Consider the following 24,822-nt stretch of genomic DNA (forward strand, 5'->3'; position numbering starts at 1 on the left):
ACCATTCAAATGGCAATTATATTCATGTTTCCATGCATCCAGTTGTACAGTTCTGTATTTGCTTTGACAAGTTTCATGACCACATCATAAACATGTCAAAAACATTATGACATAACTGGATTAGTGGTGTTTAACATGTGCCCATGCATGGAAATTGAGGTGCATTGAGGCTTTGCATCCTTTGTATAGAAAGCTCACCTACTGTAAATGTTCACACACAGAACTGGGACATTTCAGCATCCTATAAAGATAAATACACACCAGGGACCTGTAGGAAACAGCTTTGTTGTTACCAAACACTGGAGTTCTCAAAACACTCATTTACCCAACTCCACTTTTCCTTTATTCTCTTTTCTTCTCACCCCTCTCCTCTAATCTCTTATTCCTTTTCCCGCTTCACATCTCCTTTACTCTGCTCCTGCCCGTTTCTATTTGTGCTCTTCATCCGGCGAGCTGCAGGGATTAAAGTTGCCGATGTTGTTCGTCTGGTTTCCTTTTTCCTCTCCATTCACTCCTCTCCTCCACTTTACCTCTGCTCCTTTCTTTAACCTTCCCTCCATTTTCTGCCCTCTTGATTGTACACGTAAAATGCAATTTTATTTTAAAGGACTGTGCAGTGACTAAGCACAAACCTTTCTCCATTTTTATTCTTGTTCCTCTCTCCTTCTAACACTCAGGCACAAACCAAAATTAAACAGAAATGAAAACACATACAGACAAACACCAGTAATAATACGTGAGCAGAGATCAAATTGATGGTCAAATTGAATCCACCTCACCTTCGATAACCCTGTATAATAAGGTATTTGCCAGATTTCACTGAGCAAATGCAAAGAGGAGGATTCAATATGCAATTCAATTGAGCAAGGTAAACAGAAACAGCATTGGGTATAAACAAAGTATAGTTTTTAAGTGTCTTTCCATCAGTTGAACAAAACTAATAACGTCATCCTTCAGTTCATAAGGAAAGCTTCCTTTTTTAACAAATGAAATCAAAGTTAATGAACTTCTTTGAAAAAGCCCCAGTGCTAATAGCTCATTTGTCCACACCTTCAAGCTGAACTAAACTGCTGACGGAGGGGCCTCATAATTACAGAGGTGGTCTCTGATCCTGTGGTTAAATTTCAATTATTAGATAGAAAGCTCAAAGACTAAACCAACATTAGTCTGCCATGAATAATAACAAGTTACAATGTTTATTTAATTATCAAGCGAGTTGTTGAGGCTGCCATGACATGCAAACACGCACATCAAGACCCCACACCAATTAAACCTCCTCTTTGCATATAGAACCACAAAGCAATTAAAATAATTTCATTACCTCCCTGTCTACAGATTTGATTCCCAGGAGAGTAAATTGATCAGGAATGCTCATCTGATACAGCGAGAGAGCCGTGGCTCTCGGGTATGAGCAAGAGCGTGGGCAAGGAAAAGAAATTAATAGTAGTGGGAAAAGTGTTGTATTTCCAAGCAAATGCTGTGGAACTAATGAGTTGCTTGTTCAGGAGGTGAAAAAAAAATATGAGTGGCCTGTTTATGTGAGGAAAGCATGGATTATCTTCCTAACTAGACAACGAGAAGTAAAACACAGAGGAAAGATTAAGTCTGAGCACTCAGTTTAATTGTATTTTGTTAACTGTCAGAATCACTTTTGTTCCACAAATTCACAGTTAGACGTGCTGAGAAAAATAAATTATCTGTTATCCAGAGCAAATTAGGATATAAAAATCACGTGTGTGCGTGCACGTGTGTGTGGGACCAGTCACACAAAGGTGTGACTGGTCGTGAAAACAGAGTTGTGTTTGATGGCAGTGGGGTAGTTATCCAAAACAACTCTTGATTGTTTACCCCCCCCCCAAAAAAAAAAAAAAAGTAAAAAAGTAAATTCAGTTTAACACTTAGGTAAATCTTTTTAAGAGTAAAAAATTTAAAATTTAAAATTAACTAATGCAGACAACATAAAATTTGAGACTATAATAAATGTTTTACTTGCAAAAACCTCCAAACATTGACTTTCAGAGAAAAAGACTCTCGCAGCCCCAGAAAATGGAATTTATTGTGCCTGAGCTGTTGACAGTAGCTTTTATTTCAAAGAAAGAAGATGTACGGAGCGGTGTAAATTTAGAAACGATCGCATGAGTTTCACTCTCGATTTGTGATAAATGAGAGATCGCCTTCACTTGAATTTAAAAATACATGAATCTATTTTATCTGGTCTGGTGGTGAAGAAGCTTTATTCAGTATGCAGGGGGAATGAATGATATCACTGGCTGTGCAAAAAAAAAAATGTAATAATTCAGTTGAACAGGAGGACATATTTCTTTCCAACACCGCCTGAGTAAATCACACTCTGGTTTCTGCTCATCGCTTCACCTTCCCTATGAACAAATTGTTTTGTGCTTGTGTCTTAAAGATTCATCCACACCAACAACTCTAAAGTGATGCACATGACCTTATAGTGTGTGAGTTCTGTCGCAAAACTTTGACAGGTTATGAAATACAATATAATGCAAGGAGGGAAATGCAGCACAAGTGAAACTCAGTGACATCACACCGTTACAAATGACTAGTATACAGTTTCTAAATGCAGAGAGATCTCTTAAGGACTGAGATCAAAACTGCGATCTGCTTCATTGTGGGTTTTTTTTCTTCTTGGGAAGTTTCAGGCAGCCTCAGGAGCCACGGGGAAACTAGAACAAAGAGACCATCACTCTCTCTACAACGTCTCTGTCCTGCTTAATGCTAATGGCTGCTCAGCACATTATGGATCAATGGATACAAAGAGGAATGCTCCCTTCTCACAGTCCAACAACTCGAGAGAGAATCCAAATCGATCCAAGTATTTCACAAGGAGAAGCTACAATTAAATGAAACTTTTTTTGAGTGGAAACAGACAGTTGCAGGAAATATCAGTACTTCAGCTGCGCAAATCGATTTAGGTATAATTTGTATTTCTGGACACACACTTTTGGAGGATCTATATTTTAGTGTAGTGTCAATTATTTACATAGACTTTAAATTAGAGCAAACTATTTTGTAATGTAATGGTGAATATAATGAATGGCCAAAGCCTTCTTTTCTCAACATGTCTCTCAATCCGGTCAGTGATCTGCCTGAAGTGTTTTTTGTCTTCACCAGAAACTGGAAGGAAGAACAGTGTGCTGCTCTAATGGAGCCTGTTAGCATTAACTTTGCATTTCCATTGCAGCCACTATCATGTTCACAGACTGACCCTGAGCACAACACTGCTTTACCAAAGTCACTGCAGAAATCTTTTGCAACAGAATTCTTAACTGCCAAATATAAATGGGTGTTCAGCCTTCCAGCAAATATTACCAGAAAGTCACATCTCATATTTTCCTGCAAAAATAAAGACGTGTGTGCCCAGAGTCTTTGTTTTGTTACGTACAGCATCCAACTTATCCACAACATCCAAACTTGAAAATTAGCAAGTCCGTAGAAGTAAATTATGTGCAGCTTGAAGTCGGTGAGCATTAATCGCAGGGAAAACACCTCTCTGTACTTGACAGACAGAAAAGAGATGAAACTGAGGACCTGAGAGGGAGTGAGAGAAGAAAGGAGAACAGAACGAAGACCAGGACAGGAGGAAGAGGAAGATGGAGAGCTCCTGCAGCTATCTTTCTTCCACCGCCATCTGAAGATCCCTAGAGGAAGATAGCAGATGAATATGGAGTATCTTCCTCCCACTCTTTCACTCACTTTCTTCTCATGAATCTTTCCTCGCCTTCTTTTTTTATTCTTCCATTCACTGTCGTTCCCTCCTCCCCGTCATCTTCATACTCGGTGCGTTTCATTTGTCCGCTTTATATCAGATTCCTCACTGCTCCTCCGCCTTCCCCGCTGATCACATTCACCCTGCCCTGCACCTCATTGCTCTTCCCTCATTTTTCATTTATTCCAACCTTTTCTCTGCTTTCTCCTTGAAACTCGAACAACCATCTCTCACTTGGGTTCATCTTTGCTTTTCGAGATCTCTCTCTCTCTCTCTCTCTCTCTCTCTCTCTCTCTCTCTCTCTCTCTCTCTCTCTCTCTCTCTCTCTCTCTCTCTCTCTCTCTCTCTCTCTCTCTCTCTCTCTCTCTCGGAGAGAGAGGATGTTGTTGCTTCTCTCCTGTGGATATGTTGTTACCGTTGTGAGCAGAGTCATGGCATTAGAGTGCCGCCCTTCACACAAGATCAATTAGTGTCACACTTGTATACAAGTGTGTGGGCACAATGAGGAGGTTGAGCAACCGGAAGTCAATCACTCTGTAGAAAAGAAGCAAGAAGAGGTCAAAAACTAGCATGTGGACTGTGGATCGCTTGCGAAGCAGCTTCTAATTTAAAATAAGGGGCTTTTTGTAGCTTTTGTATATATTTGAAATTTCAAATATTTAGTTTTACTAATCAACTTAGTTTGGCTACAAGTAGCAATACATGGGTGAATGCGGTGAACAGCTGTATGTGTGTGTGTGCTATATAAGTGAAATCCATTTACCAAATCCATCTTAATATTTACAAGTGCTTAGCTGAGAAGAAAATTGTTAGTGTTTTGTGCCAATGTATGTACTTTTGTAGTTGCAGTAGTCACTACGACTGGTGCAAAGTGTTAAGCATCTCCTGAATCTTTCACTCGCTATAAGATTGTCTGCCTTCTAATAAAAACTGAGGGATCAACATAAAGGAACATAAAATGCAATCTGAAGGACATGTGAAGCTCATGAAAGCATCTGGTTTAAATAGTGAGCTCAAACCTTCAAAGCCATAATCTGTATTTGTGAAGTTATGTAATCCTGTCCCAAATGAGGGAGTTGCACTTGAGATGCACTCAGAGTGAATTAATGTTGTCTTCTCCCTCACGTGCACAAACCAGCAAATCTGTAGGCACACATCCAGACATAAATAGAAATGAGGCCTTTTAGGAAAAATGATCATCAAAGTGGGGTTTAAAATTGCTGTTTCGTTAAATTGCACATTTATGAACTCAATGCAAAATAAACTTAATGAAGATATATTGCAATTTCAATATTATGTCCAGTACAAAACCGTTAACGTAGCATGTCTACTGTATTAAATTAACTTGTATCCACTGGTCCTTTCTATTTGCTACAGATCCAAATATCTTTTTATTGTGAAAATATAGGAATTCTGCCCTTAACACATAAGGTAAATGTATTGCATGGGTTTACAGTTAATTGGGTGAGTCTTAGTATTGTTGTAAAGCTATTTTCAGCTGAAAATGCTCTACTAATGTCAAACATACTCTCACAGCAATTTACCTGTATGCTGGAAGTGTCTTCAGACCGTATTTCATAGCTTCTTCCCAGAGTTGCAGGTGGATCGCAGCATCTAAAGCCATGTCTGTAATTCTGAGCTTGTAGAGATTTTCATCAGGTACTCCGGCACCAATGGCTGACAATAGATGATGAGAGTTCTCGAACAGCGTTTTCCAATCTGGAAGGTGACTTAAGGAGAAACTTTTGAAAATGTTTACTGGGTGCAGTACAAAATGTGATTAAAGCCTTACACTGAGGGAATGCTTCATTCATTGACACATGTTCACTTATTCATGACTTTGAGTTCCTCGATACAGCCGAGTACAAAGACATACAGCTTCAAAGTTTGTCTATTTCCAAGCTCTCTGTGGTATCACTACGAGAACGGTTAAAGATGAGATTAATGAACGTGACAGCACAGCACTTAGTCTACTTCTCACAAGGGTTTTAATTGCTTTGTTAATTGTGTACTAAATTTTAATGACCAGCAAGATTTGAAGTTACCTTTACACAAGGCACCAATGCTGCTTATTAGGAAATCAGGTTGTGATTGAAGATTTTAGAGATGTAAAATTGTTTTTGCATATTAATTCATTCAGTAGATGTGCTGTGCTAGTAATTTACCACATAATTATTTTGATCAGGGTCTGTTTCTTGCCCCCTACCTGAACCAGGGTCTATATTCCTCTGAATAAGGGTCTGTATCCGTTCCTCTCCTCTACCCTCTCACCCCAACCAGCCAGCAGAAAAGTCGCCACCTCTGACTCTGGTTTCTGCAAAGGTTTCTTCCTGTTAGAGAGTTTTTCCTTTCCACAGTGGCAAAACAAATAAATCTGCTTGCTCATGTGGATCTGTTGAGATTTTCTCCCTGTTAAAAGCACCTAGAAATGACTGTGTTGTGTTATGCGCTATATAAATAAAGTTGAATTGAATTTACATTGTGGATGTGTGTTTGAGACTGTTGAGTCGTTCAACCAATAAATCTGGCGACAAACCAATTCCAAACTGGTTGGCATGATGTGCACATAAAAACAACATGCAATGATTTGTAATTATCAACAAGCTAAAAATGATTTACAATTAACATATCAGATGTTGAAATTTTTAAATTTAACCATATATAACAAATGTTTAGTCATTCTAAGTTTGATGGCAGCAACATGTCTCCCAAAAAATTGGGACATGATAATAAAAGGTTAAAAAAAAAAAGCAGGTGATGCTTGTTGACTGGATCAACAGTGCTTCCCTTCATTTTACGATGTTTTTAGGTTGACGATGAAATAAATAAAATAAAACAAAATAAATATCGAGATAAACTCCATCGTGTTGAAAAGTATAAACATCAGTAAATGGTAAAATATGTTTTCTATCGAATAGTGTGAATTCTTAATATACAGTAAATAGGATCTTATAAAAACGTTGGTCCATTGACGACTTTTAGTTTGACCGTAGCGCCATTAAGCCCGTTTAGAAAAATGGCACAAACCGAAGACAGCAAGTAAGTGCAGACATTTCACTTCTAATATGGGGCCCGACACTGTATATTTTATTTCTATGTTGCCCTCAGTGGAGATTTGGACAAGCTTGAAATAAACCCTTTGTTTCCACTTGGAGTGACTTTTACAAGAAAAGGATCCTGGACTCTCCTTTCAGATCGTCCAACTTCGGCACCGCCTCCTTCAGAAGACGCCACGCCGCTTCTTCGCCTGACAGCATGAGCCCATCCTGATCACAGAGCAGAGGAAACACTGACCGAGTGAACATCAACACTTTTAATGAACAAAAACAAAAACGTTATTTGGCCCACATGGATGCTTTTGAAACTCTTTCACTGAAAAAGATTATTCAAGCCACAGTGTCTCAGGTGCCGAGTCTCTCAATAAAATAGGACTTTTTTTCCCAGTTTACTGAGTTTTGTATCAAATCGAATTTTTCCAATACGAATTCGACTTACAAATTAGATCCTAAAAATATAAAGATAAAGATGACTTCACACATTATTAATTTGAAATAAAACCAGTATTTACATTTCAGAAACATACATTTTAAGACGGGCTGTCTGTGATCTGGCACACCACAGATTCACGAGGAGAAGAAGCAACATACACAAACATCAAGATCAAGCCCCAAATTTGATGTCAACAGTCATCTGTCTCCATGACAACTTTGGGCAACAATCCGGCACGCTGTCATCATCAGCTGAAGATTAAAGGGAGCAAGAACAGCGGTGTGTGTGTGTGTGTGTGTGTGTGTGTGTGTGTGTGTGTGTGTGTGTGTGTGTGTGTGTGTGTGTGTGTGTGTGTGTGTGTGTGTGTGTGTGTGTGTGTGTGTGTGTGCGTGCGTGCGTGCGTGCGTGCGTGCAAGTGAAACAAAGGTTGGCTGAACAAAATGAATACTATTGTCTTGCAGAATCAACTGAGTGCTCACTCTTACCTTATCTCCCAAACACACAGGAGCACAAACAGATGCTGTATTTGTCAGAATTGCTGTGACGTGGTGGCGTCAGACTGAAGTGCCATAGAGTGACAGAGGGAACAAAAGCCATGGGCAGAAGTGAGGGCAGAGAGAAAAAGCGGTGGGAGTGAGGGAAACAAAAAGTGACGAATTGAGACAGAGACAGTGGGGAAACACTGGGACAGGAAGATGAACTGGATTGAGATGGATGGGAAATAGAAGTGCAGCTGAAGACAAGATAATTTCTATCATTTTTCAGGTGGTGGTCAGAGAGTGAGAGGGTGTGGAGACGTGGAGCATTACAGAGTGACAGAGAGGAAGAGGAGGACTGCAGGAGATAAGACGGCATGTGAGAGAGAGTGAAGGAGGGGAACGGAGACGAGGACACCAAAGGGTACACCAAAACACGTTCTGCTCCGATACACTGTGTAAGCCCAGAGCAGCACAACACAAGGTATGTGTGTGTGTGTGTGCGTGTGCGTGTGCGTGTGCGTGTGCGTGTGCGTGTGTGTGTGTGTGTGTGTGTGTGTGTGTGTGTGTGCGTGTGCGTGTGCGTGTGTGTGTGTGTGTGTGTGTGCGCGCTTAGGACAGACAGAGTAAGTCAGAGTGTGAACGCATGAGTGTGTTTCAGCTTCCAGACATACTTTCATAGCTTTAAAGAAAATAGCTTAACGCTTAATGTAGGATGTTTGTGGTTGCCCAATTCAGGGTTCTACAGACATTATGACAAAAACTTTTATTTTTGCCTGCCACCAAATGGATGATTAATGTTATATTTATAACATTTGAAAAAACTGCTCACAAACAACTGAGAAATTCTGTGAGTGGTAGTTTGTAGTAATTTGGTTGTTTGAGCTGACATCATAGGAAACCCTGTTTCTTTTCCTTGTAAATGGTGGCACATTGGTTGGTAAGGAACTTGCATTCACAAACAACTTTTCTTTGCTGTTGACCCTTGTTTGAATATTGGAGTACCTCATGAGGTGCTAATGAGAGAGATATTGAGATGATAATTTTCTAGCAGTGGTAGTATAGCTACATATCTTCATATATTTACAGTTTGGAACCAAACTCTATCGTGGCCTCTATTCAGAACTGGGTTTATCAGCGTACCTCTAGAATTTGGGGGGAGACGATCGGATGGAACAATGTGGCAGCATTAATGACCTCAACCCTGGTGAACGTTTGTGAGATCAGTTTGATCATTCTGTTGGAAGAAGTAGAAAATGATTTGTTAAACCCAGGAGGGAATTCCTTATGTTGCCACACGGAGCCCGAGTAACCAGCCGAGCTGCATTAGTTGACTCGTACAAAAAATGCATGCAGAATGCTAGATAGAAGAAACACACACACACACACACAGACACACACACACACACACACAAAGAGAGACAAAAGGATACGACTGTAACATTACAAATAAAGGTTGTCAGGTTATATTTGCTCACTATGGAACGCTTTCTAACTCAATGTTCCATCATATTTGGATGTGATTATGTGATTATGTAAACATAGCTGTTGAGTTTGTGTGTTGTTTCAGTGAACACCAGTGGAGATTGGGAGGAAAAAGAAAAAAAAAAACATATGTGAAGATTAATTTGTACGACTGACCTTGTCATGAGAGAAGCATCGCTGGCATTGGCAGTGAAAATGATACTGGTCCGCCAGCTGTTTCTGACGTTCCTCAGTCAGTGACAACGTCTCAATGTAACTTATATTCAGCTGCACAGAGAAATAGCTCATTTCAATGGGAAAATATACATTATTTTAACTTTCTGATACACTATGGTATATTTCATATATTGCCATTTACAGCAAGAATAGAAGATCATTTTGAATACAAATATGGGAAGAGTGGAATGAAGCCATCCTGTAGGTGTAACATGTGCCGTCAACCAGATGGCATGGATGCATCTCATTACATTCAGTCATAAGGGATAAGGAAGTATGAAAAAACTGGAAAAACACTGCCAAGTTAAAAGCTGTCATTCCACTTGTGTTGCTGTGATATTCACAGGTTTTAACAATTATTTAATAATACTGTTCATCTATCAAGATATTCTATTGCCACAATCAAGTTTAGTCGAGAAGTAGATATGGTTGTATGATTGTTTTAGAATATGTATTATGTAAACCTGCCTCAGGCATGTTCTGCTTCATCAATAACAGTGAATAAAGAACATTCAATAAGTATTGCTCATAAAGTGTACAAGCATGAAAGCAGGCGCAACATCACAGTCGATGAAAAAAAAAGGCATATTGCTCATTGTTGATGCAGAAAAAAATGCTGTGCAAGTGCATTTTCTTCCTCATACCTCCTCTTCGGCGTTGATATCCTGAACAGCTCTGAGCTGCAGCTTCGTTCCCTCAAACACCATCACACAGTTTGGCCTACAGTCATGGTTTAACAGAGATAAACTGAAAGAGAGAGAGCAAACAGGAAGAAAAAAATGGAGGGAGTGCACCAGAGGGTGGGATGAGGAGAAGTGTTGGTGAAAAAGAAGAGAACAGATGCAGTAGTAGGCAAGGAGCAAAAAAAGAGAGTGAAACAGAGAGAGGGATACAAGAATATATCTGTGATTATATGCTTTAAAATAGATGCTGCCATTTTTCTAAGTCTGATTGCCTGCTTCACCTCTCATGAAAAATGTATGCATACCAACAGTCTGAAGATACAGAAAAGAAAAAAAACATTAAAAAAGGCTTCATCAAATCAGAACTTGAGCTGTGTGAAATGCATATAAAGTGGCTGGTGCTGATGAGCGATTGACTGCTTTATTTCCACCTGCTTTGGATTTTATTCACTCACGAAGTCCAGCAATAACTGAAATGTTCATTAATGGCAAAATAATTACGAGGGAGAAAAATGTTCATGTTCAGAGAAAGACGCTATCTAGTTTGGTGTGACAGCTGAGGGACGCCGTGTCTCTGTGGATTGAGCAGACCTTGGTACCACATCGATTTTGCCCTGACCAGCATGCGAAGGGTTAATGAAGATTAAAGAATGAAATTAAAACCAGTTCACATTAATCGTTCAATACAACTTTCTTCTTTAATTTTGAAGGTGAACACTTTATATCTTCGATGAATGTATTTTCTTTGTTGGTGTGCCTTTAACCATTTTGACAGTGTTGGCTGGTAATGCTCACATTCATTACCCCCCCAAAATTCTTGTCCTATCATAAAAACAGTAGGATTTATGCAGTTTTTTGTTTTCCAAGATGTGAATATCTAAGCACTTACTGAGGACAATGATAAAAATACCAAACATACTCATACTTAAACTGAATCAGGTTCATTTAGAAGCTCTTTCCTATAGTAATACTAGTTTGTAACGTGGCCCCTGAGGTGACAAGTTATTGCCCACCAATGTGCCAGGGGGATTAATGCCATGTGGCAAAGTGATGACTCAGAATGTTGCATGTTTAGGACCAAGTGAGCTCCGAATAAATTAAACATTAATAAAGAAAAACACACAGTTATACAACACAAACAAAGAGATAGTAATTCCCTGCGCAGTACGACAAAATGAGAACTGCTTCTGTCATAACAAATGTCACTCTTTATTTTCTTCTGTCAGTATATCAGTGTCTCTTGCACACACACTCACACACACATACACAAGCACCACGTCTGTCACAATTGTGCCAATTCCCAAATTCATTATAAATACAAATCATCTTCCCACTCATCTGCTCACAGATTTCTTTTGACAACAGCAATGCCACTTTTTCATTTTCTTTTTACACACTTCCCCAAAAAGTCTAATATATTCAGTAACTAAGGATTTATCAATCTCAAGTGAAGTTTTCTAGTATGGAGAAACTGTTGTTATATAATATATTGCAGTGAATCTGAAGTCATTCAGTGAGTGTAAACTCATGGGAACAATATTTGACTGTTGGATAAAATATTTATTTATGCTTAATCACACTTCCCCTAATGAGGCAGTGCACTGCGATTATAAATAAGTGGTGTACATTGAAACATATACTCAAGTAAACATTGTGCAGTTCGGTGTAAACAAACTGAGTGATGATGAAATTAAATTAATATTTTGTTTGAAAACGAATCTGTTGTATGACTAATTTGCTTTATGTCAGTTTAATAAATTGGAGAATTGTGCTTATATTTGCTGCCTTACACTGTATGGCCCGTATGAATCAACTAAAAGTGTCAAACACTGAAATAACACAACCCATGTTAATGTGCCACGATGCAAATTTGACTTTACTGTATTGAGAAGTTGTGCATCTTTCCCCACGCTGAGAGTTCAGGCATGCATGTTGATGTTGAATTTCAAAAAAGAAAAATGGATTCTCAGACCTCCCTGACCCGCAAATAGACTTTTACTGTCACTGCACACATGGCTGAGAAAAAATAGTGAAGAGGTTTGTCTCTATTTATGACCTACCTCTGCAATTACTGCTGCTCTCGTTTATCATATTCAGCAAAACAATGTGTGTGTGTGTGTGTGTGTGTGTGTGTGTGCGTGCGTGCGTGCGTGCGTGCGTGCGTGCATGCGTGCGTGCGTGCGTGCGTGTGTGTAAAGCCGTTGGTAACCCTTGACTTTGTTCTTCAGAGGCGAAGTTGCAGGTTGAATATCAACTCGACAACAAGCCCTCCAAACGAAGTTCTTATCTGCTGGAGAGGAGCTCATTAGAATACTAATTACATTAATTAACTAAACCACATCTCACATTAACAGTATCTGCACACACAAACTGAAACTAACTTTTGCTGCATGTAGAAGTGGGAGAAATATCACATCCCTGACACTAGACCAGGCAGTACATCTGTCTTAAAGTTTATTTGATACTTAATTAAAGGCGACGGATAAATAATGCCAACTCTCTGATGTCTACATTTCAATTTCTTAGTTTATGTCTGTCTGAGTCTTCAAACTCACTGAGATGAGGTGGTTTAATACTGCAGTAACATAGCAGCACTGAGATTTACACCCAAATCTCATGAAAAGCGAGTCACATATCTCATGATTCATACTTTTGTAGGAAATTATCATATGAAATGAAAACCAATTAAATGAAAGTTTTTATATTTTGTTGGTCTAATTAAAGAAAGAACTCATTGGAGTGTTTTCACGTTTCTGTCCTCCTCTTGTCTCAATCTGCATACACTAGTTCTTCATCCAATTGAAATGCAACCAAACCAACAGCAGAGCTGGCTTTGGGTATCGACACAGACTGGCGAGGGTCGACATCAACACAGCGAGATTAACTAGAATGTGCCTCCTTGTTTTGACACATTTTTACCAGAAATATGTAAATATTACAGACTGAAATATCAGCCCCACATTGTTTTACAGTGTTTTTAAGGACGAGAGTCACACCACCTGTATTAACATGCATTCAACTCAAGAATGTATTTAATTGATGGCCCTTGTTGCCCGTATTTTTCTCTCTTTGTGGAGGTAAAGGTTTGTTTCTCAGTTCTCCTTTACACACAGTTAGCCACTTTTCATAGGCACAGCCCAGTGTCCATTATCAGTATCAGTGATACTGATAATACCTGAGGACACTCTTCATTTCATTACCCAACAAGGCCATGTGAAACGTGACACAAACAACTTCTTATTTACTGCAATCTCTCCCAAACACCTTTGAATAGTGCACTACCCACAAACATCTATCAGGTCTTTGTACGATATTGTCAGGTAATCTCTTCTCCCCACTTTTATTTCAGTGCACCGCTGTGAGGATTTCACTGCAGCTACACTCAGGTTTAAATTACACTGAGGTGATGTGAAGAGCATGGCTCAGGTGGATTACAACAAGTGAACAATGGTCTGCATGATCAACTCAGCTGTGAATCATTCTGCTTCGGATGGAGCGCCCGAAGGAGTTTGCATCATATTTTCAACACGCCAATTAGCGCTGAAACAGAGGAAGACAGAGAATGAAGCAGAGTGGGACGATAAAGTCTGACCTAATGAGAAACAGAGGATCTGAAATACACAGAAGACAGAAAATGAACAGAGAGAGAGAGAGAGAGAGAGAGAGAGACGGGATGCACAGAGGTGAAGCCTCAGCAGAGTAATCCCGCCTTCTCTTTAGAAAACCCTCGGTTGCTAGGCAACCCAAAATATGAATAGGCAGGGGACCATCGCACAAACGGCCCCATCATTTATGGATGAGTTAGAGCACAAATCAAGCACAGACACACACGGGTTGGCTGAGCTTTGGTCATACCACTGTGACCATCTGACATCCCCAACACCAGGCAGATACACTGGCCGCGATACCTGCAGTGTGTGTGTGTGTGTGTGTGTGTGTGTGTGTGTGTGTGTGTGTGTGTGTGTGTGTGTGTGTGTGTGTGTGTGTGTGTGTGTGTGTGTGTGTGTGTGTGTGTGTGTGTGTGTGTGTGTGTGTGTGTGTGTGTGTGTATGTTGCCAACATTAACAACATGTACAACACCACCGGCCAAATCCCACCAATTCACCCAGGACTCAAGACGGAGATTACAGAGCCGACCTCTCTGCTCTGTGCGGGAGTGTGTGTGTGTGTGTGTGTGTGTGTGTGTGTGTGTGTGTGTGTGTGTGTCATATTCAGACAGCACACATCATCAATCGCACATCAGTCGGAGCCAAACCCTGCATTTCTCTGGAGCCTCCGTCGTGCCCGAACATCTTTTTAATATTCTGTCAACATTCATTTTGAAGTTTTTGCGTCACAACAAAAATTTACTTCCTCTTTTCCTCCTCTTTCCCTCGTACTTCAAAGAACTGTCAGAAAGCTGGCGAGGGGAGTGGGTACGTCTTTGAAAGTGAGCGGGCGAGGGATGGGTGGGGCTGGCAGGGGTGCGGTAATGGGGCAGGTAACTGCGAGCTGCATTTCAATTTTGTGGTATTTTTACTGTATGAGTAGCAGACAAGAAACACCATCAAACAAATACTATAGATAGAGATAAATTAAAATTCATTAAGGCTTTTCGTGTGTGTGTGTGTGTGTGTGTGTGTGTGTTTATTACCTTGGATAGAGCCCCACTCCAATCTCCTGTAGCTCTCCATCACTGATGGTGAAACAATTACATGTCACCTAAACAACAAGAATGGGAGAGAGAGAAAAAGTGTGAACAAAAGAGAAAGTGGTTATTTGTTAAATTGGCTCAAGGAATTAACAATTGCTTTCAACAAACATTATGAACATTTTTACATGTCTGTGGCACATGATATTCTAAAAATACCTCCAAAAGAACTCCTTCAGTTGGACAAAAATGTAAATCTTTGTAAAATCATAAACATGCCAATGATATTTTCTATCGATAAGAACAAATGTGATGTTGCAGAAGTCTTGTATGACGAAAAGATTACTGGAGGATAGTAAATGCTGCTGAGTAAATGTGAGGATAGCATTCGAAGAGAAACAGCAAAGAAGGTAGAAATGCACGGAAAATGCTGCTATGAAACCACTTGAGAAAAGATGATTTAACTGGAGTCGCCGTTATCCTTGGCAACACGTAAGATACAAGCAACCACAGAGTCACTCGAAATCCAAAAGCAACACAACACCTGTACTGAACAGCCAGGGGTCTTGGAACAACCGCTGCCCACCAGCAGGGGGCCTGAAAGTGGCTCAGTCCATATTGTGTTGTTCTGTAGTGGTATCTGTAATGATTGCAGAATCTTTGTGCACTTGAGGTCACTGTTGTAGAAAACTCCAAATAGGACGAAAATATCATCCTGGAGAATGAGCTTTATTATATTATATATTATCTTTACAGTTGGTTTCCCAAGCAAATCCCCAGTATTGTGTGTAAATGCATTTTAGGAATGTGAATGGACACTGGTCCTGGTTGTCGTCTCAGTTTCTCCCACTGCAGGGAAAAATGATGTCTCGCATGAGGGGAAGCAACAAATGTGCTGTTTGTTCAGTGTCTCACTTTTCCGCAAAGTCTATAAGTAACTGTAAGTTTGATCATTTCAGTATACAGTATGTAAGAATCAGCGAGAGGCAGAGATGTATAGAGTGATTGTGGAATTTAAAATGAACATCAGTAAGATGTTTCCCATCCAAAACCAGAATCAGAACCCATCAAAACAATGTGATTCAATTCTGCACACCGTCAGATTCAGGCCTTATGGGAAATTAGTCCCTTTCTCTTTCTTTTGCTCAGCTCATTCACCAGTTTGAAAATCGACCGCTCCACCACTCTCTTCCACATAAATGCATACAAATGTTTTTTTTCTTCCTCACATACAGTTCATTGTTATTCAGTCACTCTCTCACACATTCATCATCTGTGCCATAACGCCTGCATTACAGGGGCGAAGAGAGAAACACATCACACACAGCAGCCTTATGTTAGCGATGTATTACGATATTTTGAGATAGTACAGTGAAGCATTTTCATTTGATTTCCATTTGATGAAGGCGACGAGGCTGCTAACAGAAGCACACAGATGATAAACATGACGATGGTTAAACTCTAGTGTAATGAGTGCTGTGTGGAAGGTTGTGAGGCTCAGGGGACGGTTTTCACCAGATGGTGGGACTGATCTACCCTCTCTCTAGTTGACGTATCGCCCCTTCAGCGGAATTATGTTCATTGAAGGGCGCGAGACAATTGAACTTCACCAGCAGAAAAGAGTAAAATAATATCAAATAATTGGGTTTTAATATACAAGTATTGGAGAGCTCTTGACTTTGCTCCGTCATAGTGTCATTAACACTAAGATCACAATCATTTTGGTTGATGACAGACTTCCAGATGAGTTTCACAGTGAAAGATTTTGTTGTTCAGTTGTTAGAATCCAAACACTTGGAGAGCCACTAGTTGGAGGTTTTTTGCTTTCAAGACATTGTATTAGAGCGGCAACAATTTTTAATCATGATTCACTCTAAATAGAGTGACAATGAAATAGACATTAGGTTCATCCTCTCGTTTGCTTAATCATCACACCTATTTGAAGTCCAAACACCTGTATAATCCAAAACAGTTTCACTTTATTAATGTTTGAATGATGCTTAACCCACTCGCAAAAATATTGTTAAAACGTCAGAGAATCATGAAATAATTGATTGTTTTCATTTCTAAAAGCTTAAAAGTGTCGGTTTTAAGAGAACAAAATCAACTGTCTCATTTTGAAGGGGATGAAACCCAAACAACAGACAAAAAAACCTGGAGTTTTAGAAGCTAAAATATGCACATTTGATTATTTTCATTTTATTTTGAGCAATTTTTCAAACTAAAAATGAGATAAGGATATAATTCCATTACCAATGAAACATTGGAAAGGATTGGGAGGATACCAAGTCATGAAATGCCACTCTTCTCCATCAGCTATTAATATATGCTATGCTTCCATCATTCATGCGTTCTTTAGATCCATGATTCATTTTAGTCTTTTTTAATGGATGCAATGCATCTTGAGTAACTGCAGGTTGTCATGAAGCACTATAAGAATAAAACACTGACTGGCTGACAAGTGTGTGGTTGTTAAAATGAGTTTGTGAATGCCTTTCTGTCTGTAAATTGATAATAACTAAATTTCACAGGGAAATTTAAACGCCAGGTTTCAGCATTTGCATCAAGTGTTTTTTTTTTTGTTTTTTTTTGAAACACTGATAGGGTTTATTTGCGACAAAGGAAAATACCTTTTATTTTGATTTTCAAATGTCTACCTGGATGAAAATAGGTGTTTGAGATCCCCACTGTTTTTACCTGATTATGAAAGGTGGTGTTGGCTCGTGACAACAAGAATATAGAGAAGGATATTTAAACAGAACAGTGGTTGGGAGCTCCGCTGGGTGTTAATCTCTCTCTATCTCACTCACATATAAACCCACACCATCTTACTCTCTGGGGATGAGAATCAATGTAGCAGAACATCCACATCTGCAGAGCCGCTTGGTGTGGATGCCTTTTGCATCCCAAGCACAACACACACACACACACACACACACACACACACACACGGTCACATCAGGCTCACACTATAAAGTTACTATGTGGGAAAAAAAAGGTGTTCCTATATCTTCATGTCAACGGACACTTAAACCAGCTCTTTGGGCTGGAGAAATAGCTCTAAATATTATATTTCTTAATTATTTTCTAACATAGAAAAAAAGAGCACAAGAAAAAAAGGCTCTGCTCATAATCAGGGTCTTCATCAGAACAATATCTCTTGATTTCTTTAGCTGCTTTAAGAACTTCTTCTCATGGAAAACTAAGCAGAACTCTGTTCTGGCTATGCGTGTACGAACGTATGAATATCTGTGTTTGCGGAATGAAGTTAACACATGTGATCTGCTGGATTATATTTACTGCAGGTTAGAGACACTGTCTTGGTCTCACAGGGATTGAAGTTACTTCACCAGCAAACGAGTCCGGTTGCAATGACTAGTCAAATATTTGCATTTTCAAAGCCGAGCAAAGCAGAGTTGCCAACTCTTACGAATGGACAATAAAAATCATGATTTTAATTCTAAGATCACATGCAGCTTGTATATTGTCGTGCAAATTTTGATCGGTAGGTATTCAAAATCACAGACTTACACTATTCAGCTTATTTAATGATTTTAACTTAAATCGATTATATTTTTCGTGACAAGTTACTTTTGCTATAATTTTCCGAGCATTAGATTATAAATTGTTATACTTAATTTAGTAAATGTTTACTGGCCTATGATTTACTTGCTTTATTCAACTGTTCAACAACATTTTCTACACGTAAATACACATTTATTGTGTGTCTGTACCGGCCAACTTGTACACATGCATGCCTTGTAGATGTATACATATGTTTGTGTGTCCATAACTTTGCCTTTATTCATGTTAAGCAATTATGTTAAACTACCTGAAAACAATAAAACAAAGCTTTACTGTTTGAAAGACAATCAGTTATTGGAATGGAATTGATGTTTTTGGACTGTATGAGGAAACCCACACATGAACATCGGGAACATGCAAACAGTCACCAGGTCTCTCTCAGCACACATTCTCACAGCTTCCCAGAGCTTTTCTGCCTTAAAAAAGAAAACAAAATCTCTATGCTCACAAGCCAGAATGCTGCTCTGTTGTTTGTTGACAAGTGATACAAAGTGTCGGTTTAAAACCGTCTAGTTTGTCTCAAACATGAGCCAGAACATCCACTAGAGAGCCATCTCTAAATATTTAATGAGGACTGAAGTGGAAGGAAAGTAAATGTGATTGAGTGGTAAACAAATGATACGCTGCTCCGTGAATACTACGAACTGGAGTTGAAAACAGATGTTTTGGTTTTCTGCAACCATTTTACAACATGAAGCTTTGCCGAGTTTCTTTCTTTAAATGTTTTTTGAGGTGACTTCAGAGTAGATTTGAAAACAAGTGGACAACACCATCTGGTGAAAATGATTCAGATAGAAATTACCTGGTTTAGCCATCTCTACTGTGTGGCTTTGGCTATGAGTAACTGAATATATTTCAGATATGTACATTTCGACAAAACAAGTTCTTTAAATATGTGATATTGAGCCGGGTGGTATAATCCAGCATTAACAAGATTTGTCAAAAACATAAAAAAGTAATTTGTTTCAACTCAATACATCTGCAGAATATATAGTACAGTATTTTCAGTTGGATTTACTTCAAAAACTGCTCTGTGAATTGACACTGCGGGACATGCTTCCTGCTTTAGCGTACAGAGCAACGGCACATAATATACTTCCACAGCAAGGCAGGCATCTCGTCCATCAGTAACCATGGTGATGGCTGTTTCATCCTCAAGATGAGATACAGTGAGAGCCTCCTACAGTTTTACCTGTTTATTTATAACTGCCCGGTTAATAATGAGGAGCCCTTCAAATCTGTGAGTGTGGTTCATTCGAGGTGACACTCCCATGGAGTGTTATTGAGGCGGTACTTGTACACGGGGGAAGTACAGAGGGATGTTACAGCGTCTGGAGAGCTTCATTCGAAGCGTCTCGATTCAATGAACCGCGGTCCACAAAATGACATGAAAGAAGCTCTGTGGTAAATAACGGCAGGTTCTTTAAAGGGGATTACAGCCCCGATATGGTTCAGATGTTGTCAAATGCACTGTGAAAAATTCTTAAATTATTGCATCTGTGTGAAACACAATGGAATATACATTTTACCTGTTAATTTCAAGATGGTGCAGAAAATATTACACGCAACCCTCAATTTGTCGTCTCTTTTATTTTTCCATAATGACTCCTGCTGATTGGAGTTGGATATAATAATAATAACTGTGAGATGGAGGAATACAGACAGATGAGTGAGGGAGGCTTGTGGTGAGCAGCCTGTGTGTGGTGGAAAATAGAAAATAAGATTGGTTATGTTGTGTTCCACCATGGCAATAAATATGGTGGCAAATTTTGGGACTCAATGCTGTAGGTATACATGCCAGTAACGAAAAGTCTGGGTCAAAGCTTGTCTCAATTTTTTTTTTTTTTGTCAGATCTCCAGGAATCTTTGACCAATAGTAATTACGTAGAACTTATCTGCTCATATTAAAAAAGAACAAATAAATAAACACTTATATCCTTTATAATGGAAATATATACAAGACATACAGTATCCACATATTATCTAGATTGTTTTCATGAAGCGATCCATTTCTATGTCCTTCACTATATTCAACCAGCTACTTTTAATGCTTCTCTCTATCATCCATCCATCCATCCATCCATCCATCCATCCATCCATCCATCCATCAAAACTCCCCACTCTCAACCAAACCAGTAATTCTAAATATGATTGCTGTGGGGCGAGAGTGCAAACCACAGTATTATTGTCTTGCCTCCAAACACAATCATTTGAAAACCGGAAGTTGTGCAAAGCATCTTCATACCGTAACAAGTATCCTCATGAGAAATAAAGGTGATCAAAGCCGTTCAGGTTGTTTGTAATAACCCTTTAATAGTAAACTCAGGCTGCATTAAACGACAGGAGGGGCAGATCCAAATTACTCCTGTGACAGTTTGGAAAGTTAGATGAGCACAATCTCTCTAAATGGATTGGTGGGGGTTTGGGACGGTGAGGAGTGGGAGGTCCTGACATTTCATGTCGAAGGACTGGATTGGATTGGTTTGCTTTGCTTTGTTCTGTCATGTAGGTTCAAAACAACCAGAGAAGAGAGGGTTTATGTCTTTAATGTTGCTGGAATCTGTTCAATTACCGTCATTCTTGGAAAACTACAAAGACTTTTAATATGGAGACAGATCAAACCCAATTAAACACCACATCTGTATGTGTTCTGTATCTATGCGAGGGGGTGGTTGCACTATTAACACTTTGATTAAGTATTTATGACCCAATCATGGGTTTTTCCATCTCAACACATAGTCAAACAAATATGCAAATTCAGTGGATAGAGGAAGAAAACATTATTATTAAATATCACAGTCTCATTCACTCTGATTATGCTGCACCTTTTTTAGGTTTAAGCAGTTAAAGGTTTGGACACACGTCATTCCATGTTTCCCAGCAGAGAAAACAATGCAACCCCCCCCCCCCCCCAAAAAAAAAAAAACTAGAAAAAAAACAGATGAACATTGTTTGGGGGGGGTTTAATAAAACAGTATACTGAATCAAGTCCATCAAAGATTTTCCATTTTAATTTGTTTTAAAAGCAGAAACATTTTGCTTATTTGACAGCAATTTTACACCTTTATACTCAGAATCAAAAAAGCAAAAAAAAAAAAAAAAAGATAAACTTCAAGCATGCCTTCACACTTAACTCAATCGGGCCTAAATGTTTTTAGTGCCTGTTTGTTGCCCAGAACACTTTGTTACAGATCTGTCACCGCGGTGCTCTGTACAGCACATCGATCATGAGGCCTGATTATCTGCTGTTAAGATACTTGAACTCAGGAGAGCATCGATGTGGCCACTAATCTGAGGTGCAGTTAATTACGGTGACTGAAGCTGGTGACTCTAATGAACTTGAAACTCTTGGTCTTCCTCTCCTCAGGCGACGCTCATTAGCAACCGTTTCATCACAGTGTCTGAGGTGACGCTTCCAGAAACCTTCAAGGTACTTGCCATTTTCCAGGCGGATTGACACTTGCATCTAAATTTAGGAGCAACTCTCCATACTGAGATGAATTAGCCTCACTGTAACATCTTTCTATTTTATCCTACTTGTAGGGTACCGACACAGTCCAAATCGAACCGGAGTGAAAACATTGCGGCGCTAACTCAAATGATAACTTCGTCTGTTTTCAAGCCTCCACAATTTCAAATGAGTGACAAGTGTTATGTAAACAGTTGAATATATAAAAACCTAATGGAAACTAACAAATATAATGAAAGCAGTGAAATAAACATCTTTTTCCCAGGAGTTTCTAAGGATTCAAATTTTTTTCTGAATTGTGTAAATAGATCAATACAGACTTGAAGCAAGACACCATTAAATTCTGTAAGTTTATTTTGACTTGACTGGCACCGAGACAGGCAGGGGGTTGACCTTAAAGTATTGACGTTTTTACTAGGAGAGAGCAGGATGGACATATTTAATAATGGGCATTAGGGGGACAGCTCACATTGGCAGGAAACACAAATATAAACAAAGTTGAGATGGTTTGGTCATGTATGTAGAAGACGACAGTAGGTTTTCATACCCCTTGAACTGTTCCACTCTGTCACATTACAACCACAAATGTAAATATGTTTTATGGGATTGTCTGTATTAGGCCATAATTGTGAAGTATGAGGAAAATCATACATAGTTTAAAAAATGTTTTTTTTTTACAAATAAAGCACGTTGTGTTGGTCCATCACATAAAATCTCAGTGAAATACATTTACATTTCTGGTTGTAATGTTACAAAATGTGAAAAAGCTCAAGAATTATGAATACTTTTAACAGCTACTGTATATTGTAAATAGAAGGTGAGGATGGAGCTGCTCATATTTGCGCAAGGACGGAGCACACAATAGGTGGAGGGTGTAAGAATAATCAGGGGATCTGCTGTGGTAACCCAAATCAGGAAACTATTCCTCAAAGAAATGTTCACACAAAAATTCATTTTCAAGTACATTCACAACAAAAATCAAAATACAACATAACAAAAAGCTTTTCCTACAGAGTCAACCTGGTTATGTTTGACAAGGTTTTCTCTGTGTGAAAGAGGTTATGGTTTGACGAGGTGACCTCTCAATAGTGGTCACCTCACTGTTCTGTAAGCACCAGCTGAAACAAGGTGCCAGTGTGTGTGTGTGTGTGTGTGTGTGTGTGTGTGTGTGTGTGTGTGTGTGTGTGTGTGTGTGTGTGTGTGTGTGTGTGTGTGTGTGTGTGTGTGTGTGTGTGTGTGTGTGTGTGTGTGTGTGTGTGTGTGTGTGTGTGTGTGTGTTGCTGTCAGAAGCTGCAGTAAAATCCCACAATATTATTTTATAGCCTGAGGTCTGAGGTTGAGCCACAATACCATCTGATGGACACGGTTGAACCGTCTCCATGTCAACTCCACTGCTGACTGGACAGCTGACAGTATAGTTTATGAGGTTATTATGACAGTGCACTGCACTACACCTGTATCTCTGTGCACACAATCCTTTTTGCTACAGCTAAGGTTTGTTTAAGCCTGTCAGCTGTCAAAACACTTTTTTTCTCCCTTCATTTCCGGTCACTGCTCTCCGGCTGACTCACACTAACACATAATACCAACACGCTACGCTCAGCGACTGATCTGTTAGCTTAAAGAACATATATTAATACCTAATCCGATTGTAGCACCTTAGATATATAACAATATTAACAGTCAGTTGGTACTAATATTTAATTCTACATTCATAATTTGATTTACTCACGAAGAGGGAATGGAGATCAAGCGGAAGAACAATGATATTTATTACCTCAGTAATGATCACAAGAATTTTTTATACAAACTCTTTCAAATTGTGTGTGTGTGTGTGTGTGTGTGTGTGTGTGTGTGCGTGCGTGCGTGCGTGCGTGCGTGCGTGCGTGCGTGCGTGCGTGCGTGCGTGTGTTCAATGAGATTTAACACTACTCAGGTGGATTCTAGTTTGTTCCACGTGGTTTATAGGTCAAGGCTTTACCCAGAAAAGGAAACAATAGCAATTCTGCAATTCAGCCATACAAAGCAGGTTTGCCCCTTCTGGTCAGCCCGGGAATCACACCCTTTATATCAATCATAAAGGGTTTAGTAACCATAAACTTCATGTAGGTTACAGGATTGTTAAACTATCCCGTTAGTTTGTCAGGTAGCAGAGCGGTGCAGCAATCCACTGCCTGAAAGAGTCTTTGAATATCTTTGGATTTCTTCCCGGATATGCCAGCTTCTTTCCACAAACAAAAGCCGTGATTTTAGAGTAATTGGTCACAGTAAATTAGTGACTCTAAAGGTGATTCGAAGTATGAGTGTATTTGATTGCCAGCATGTGTTTTGTTTATCTCTTCTCTGAAAACACCAGTAGCAGTGTGAAGCAAACATAAAGACTACAAATGGATCTTCTCTAGGTTTAAGTTTTTGTCCTTCATGTTCAAAGTTACAAAACCACATTAGAAGAATTAACCCATAATATAAATGTGTTTAGATCTCACTATTCTAGATTAAATATACCAATTATACTCAATATATCTAAAAAATTTAAGAACTAGTGGAGGTTGTCTTTCAATCCCAATGTTTTGATCCCAAATCACATCCTGTCATTATGACAAAGTGTGACGTTACTCTAATAGAGTCTGAGCACGTTGCATGGCAACCCTCACCATTGGTGTGAATGTCTGGGTGTGTGGGAGAATAGGTGAAATGGGATGGAATACTGAGATTTATTAATAAAAATCCTCAATATCAAAAAGTACGTTCACACCACAAATCATAGGCAATACAAACTCCCTGAACACGTCATCGGTTCATGACAGAGCAAAGAAACTGTAATGGTGTCCTCTCACTGCTCACTGTTACTTAATGCTTTACATAAATTAGATTTGCTCCATTCAAATGAAAGATGTTTAGAATTAATAGTCACTGACAACGCAACAAGAGTAATGCAAATGCACGCGCACACACACACACACACACACACACACACACACACACACACACACACACACACACACACACACACACACACACACACACACACACACACACACACACACACACACACA

At 39.2% G+C, this 24,822-nt stretch overlaps 1 protein-coding gene across 1 annotated transcript in view; it reads right to left on the reverse strand.

Moving 5' to 3' along the window:
- smyd3 (SET and MYND domain containing 3) overlaps nt 1-24,822 on the reverse strand; it is a gene marked incomplete at its 5' end in the record, with an annotated part of 70,965 nt that overhangs the window by 4,014 nt on the left and 42,129 nt on the right. The window contains 5 exons of the mRNA XM_080499500.1: nt 5,278-5,452; nt 6,912-6,999; nt 9,340-9,450; nt 10,044-10,146; nt 14,716-14,783. Coding sequence (XP_080355626.1) covers nt 5,278-5,452; nt 6,912-6,999; nt 9,340-9,450; nt 10,044-10,146; nt 14,716-14,783 — 545 coding nt within the window. The remainder of the gene's footprint in view (nt 1-5,277; nt 5,453-6,911; nt 7,000-9,339; nt 9,451-10,043; nt 10,147-14,715; nt 14,784-24,822) is intronic.

The sequence above is a fragment of the Blennius ocellaris genome, assembly GCF_963422515.1.
Source record: "Blennius ocellaris genome assembly, chromosome: 1".
Lineage (NCBI taxonomy): Eukaryota > Metazoa > Chordata > Actinopteri > Blenniiformes > Blenniidae > Blennius > Blennius ocellaris.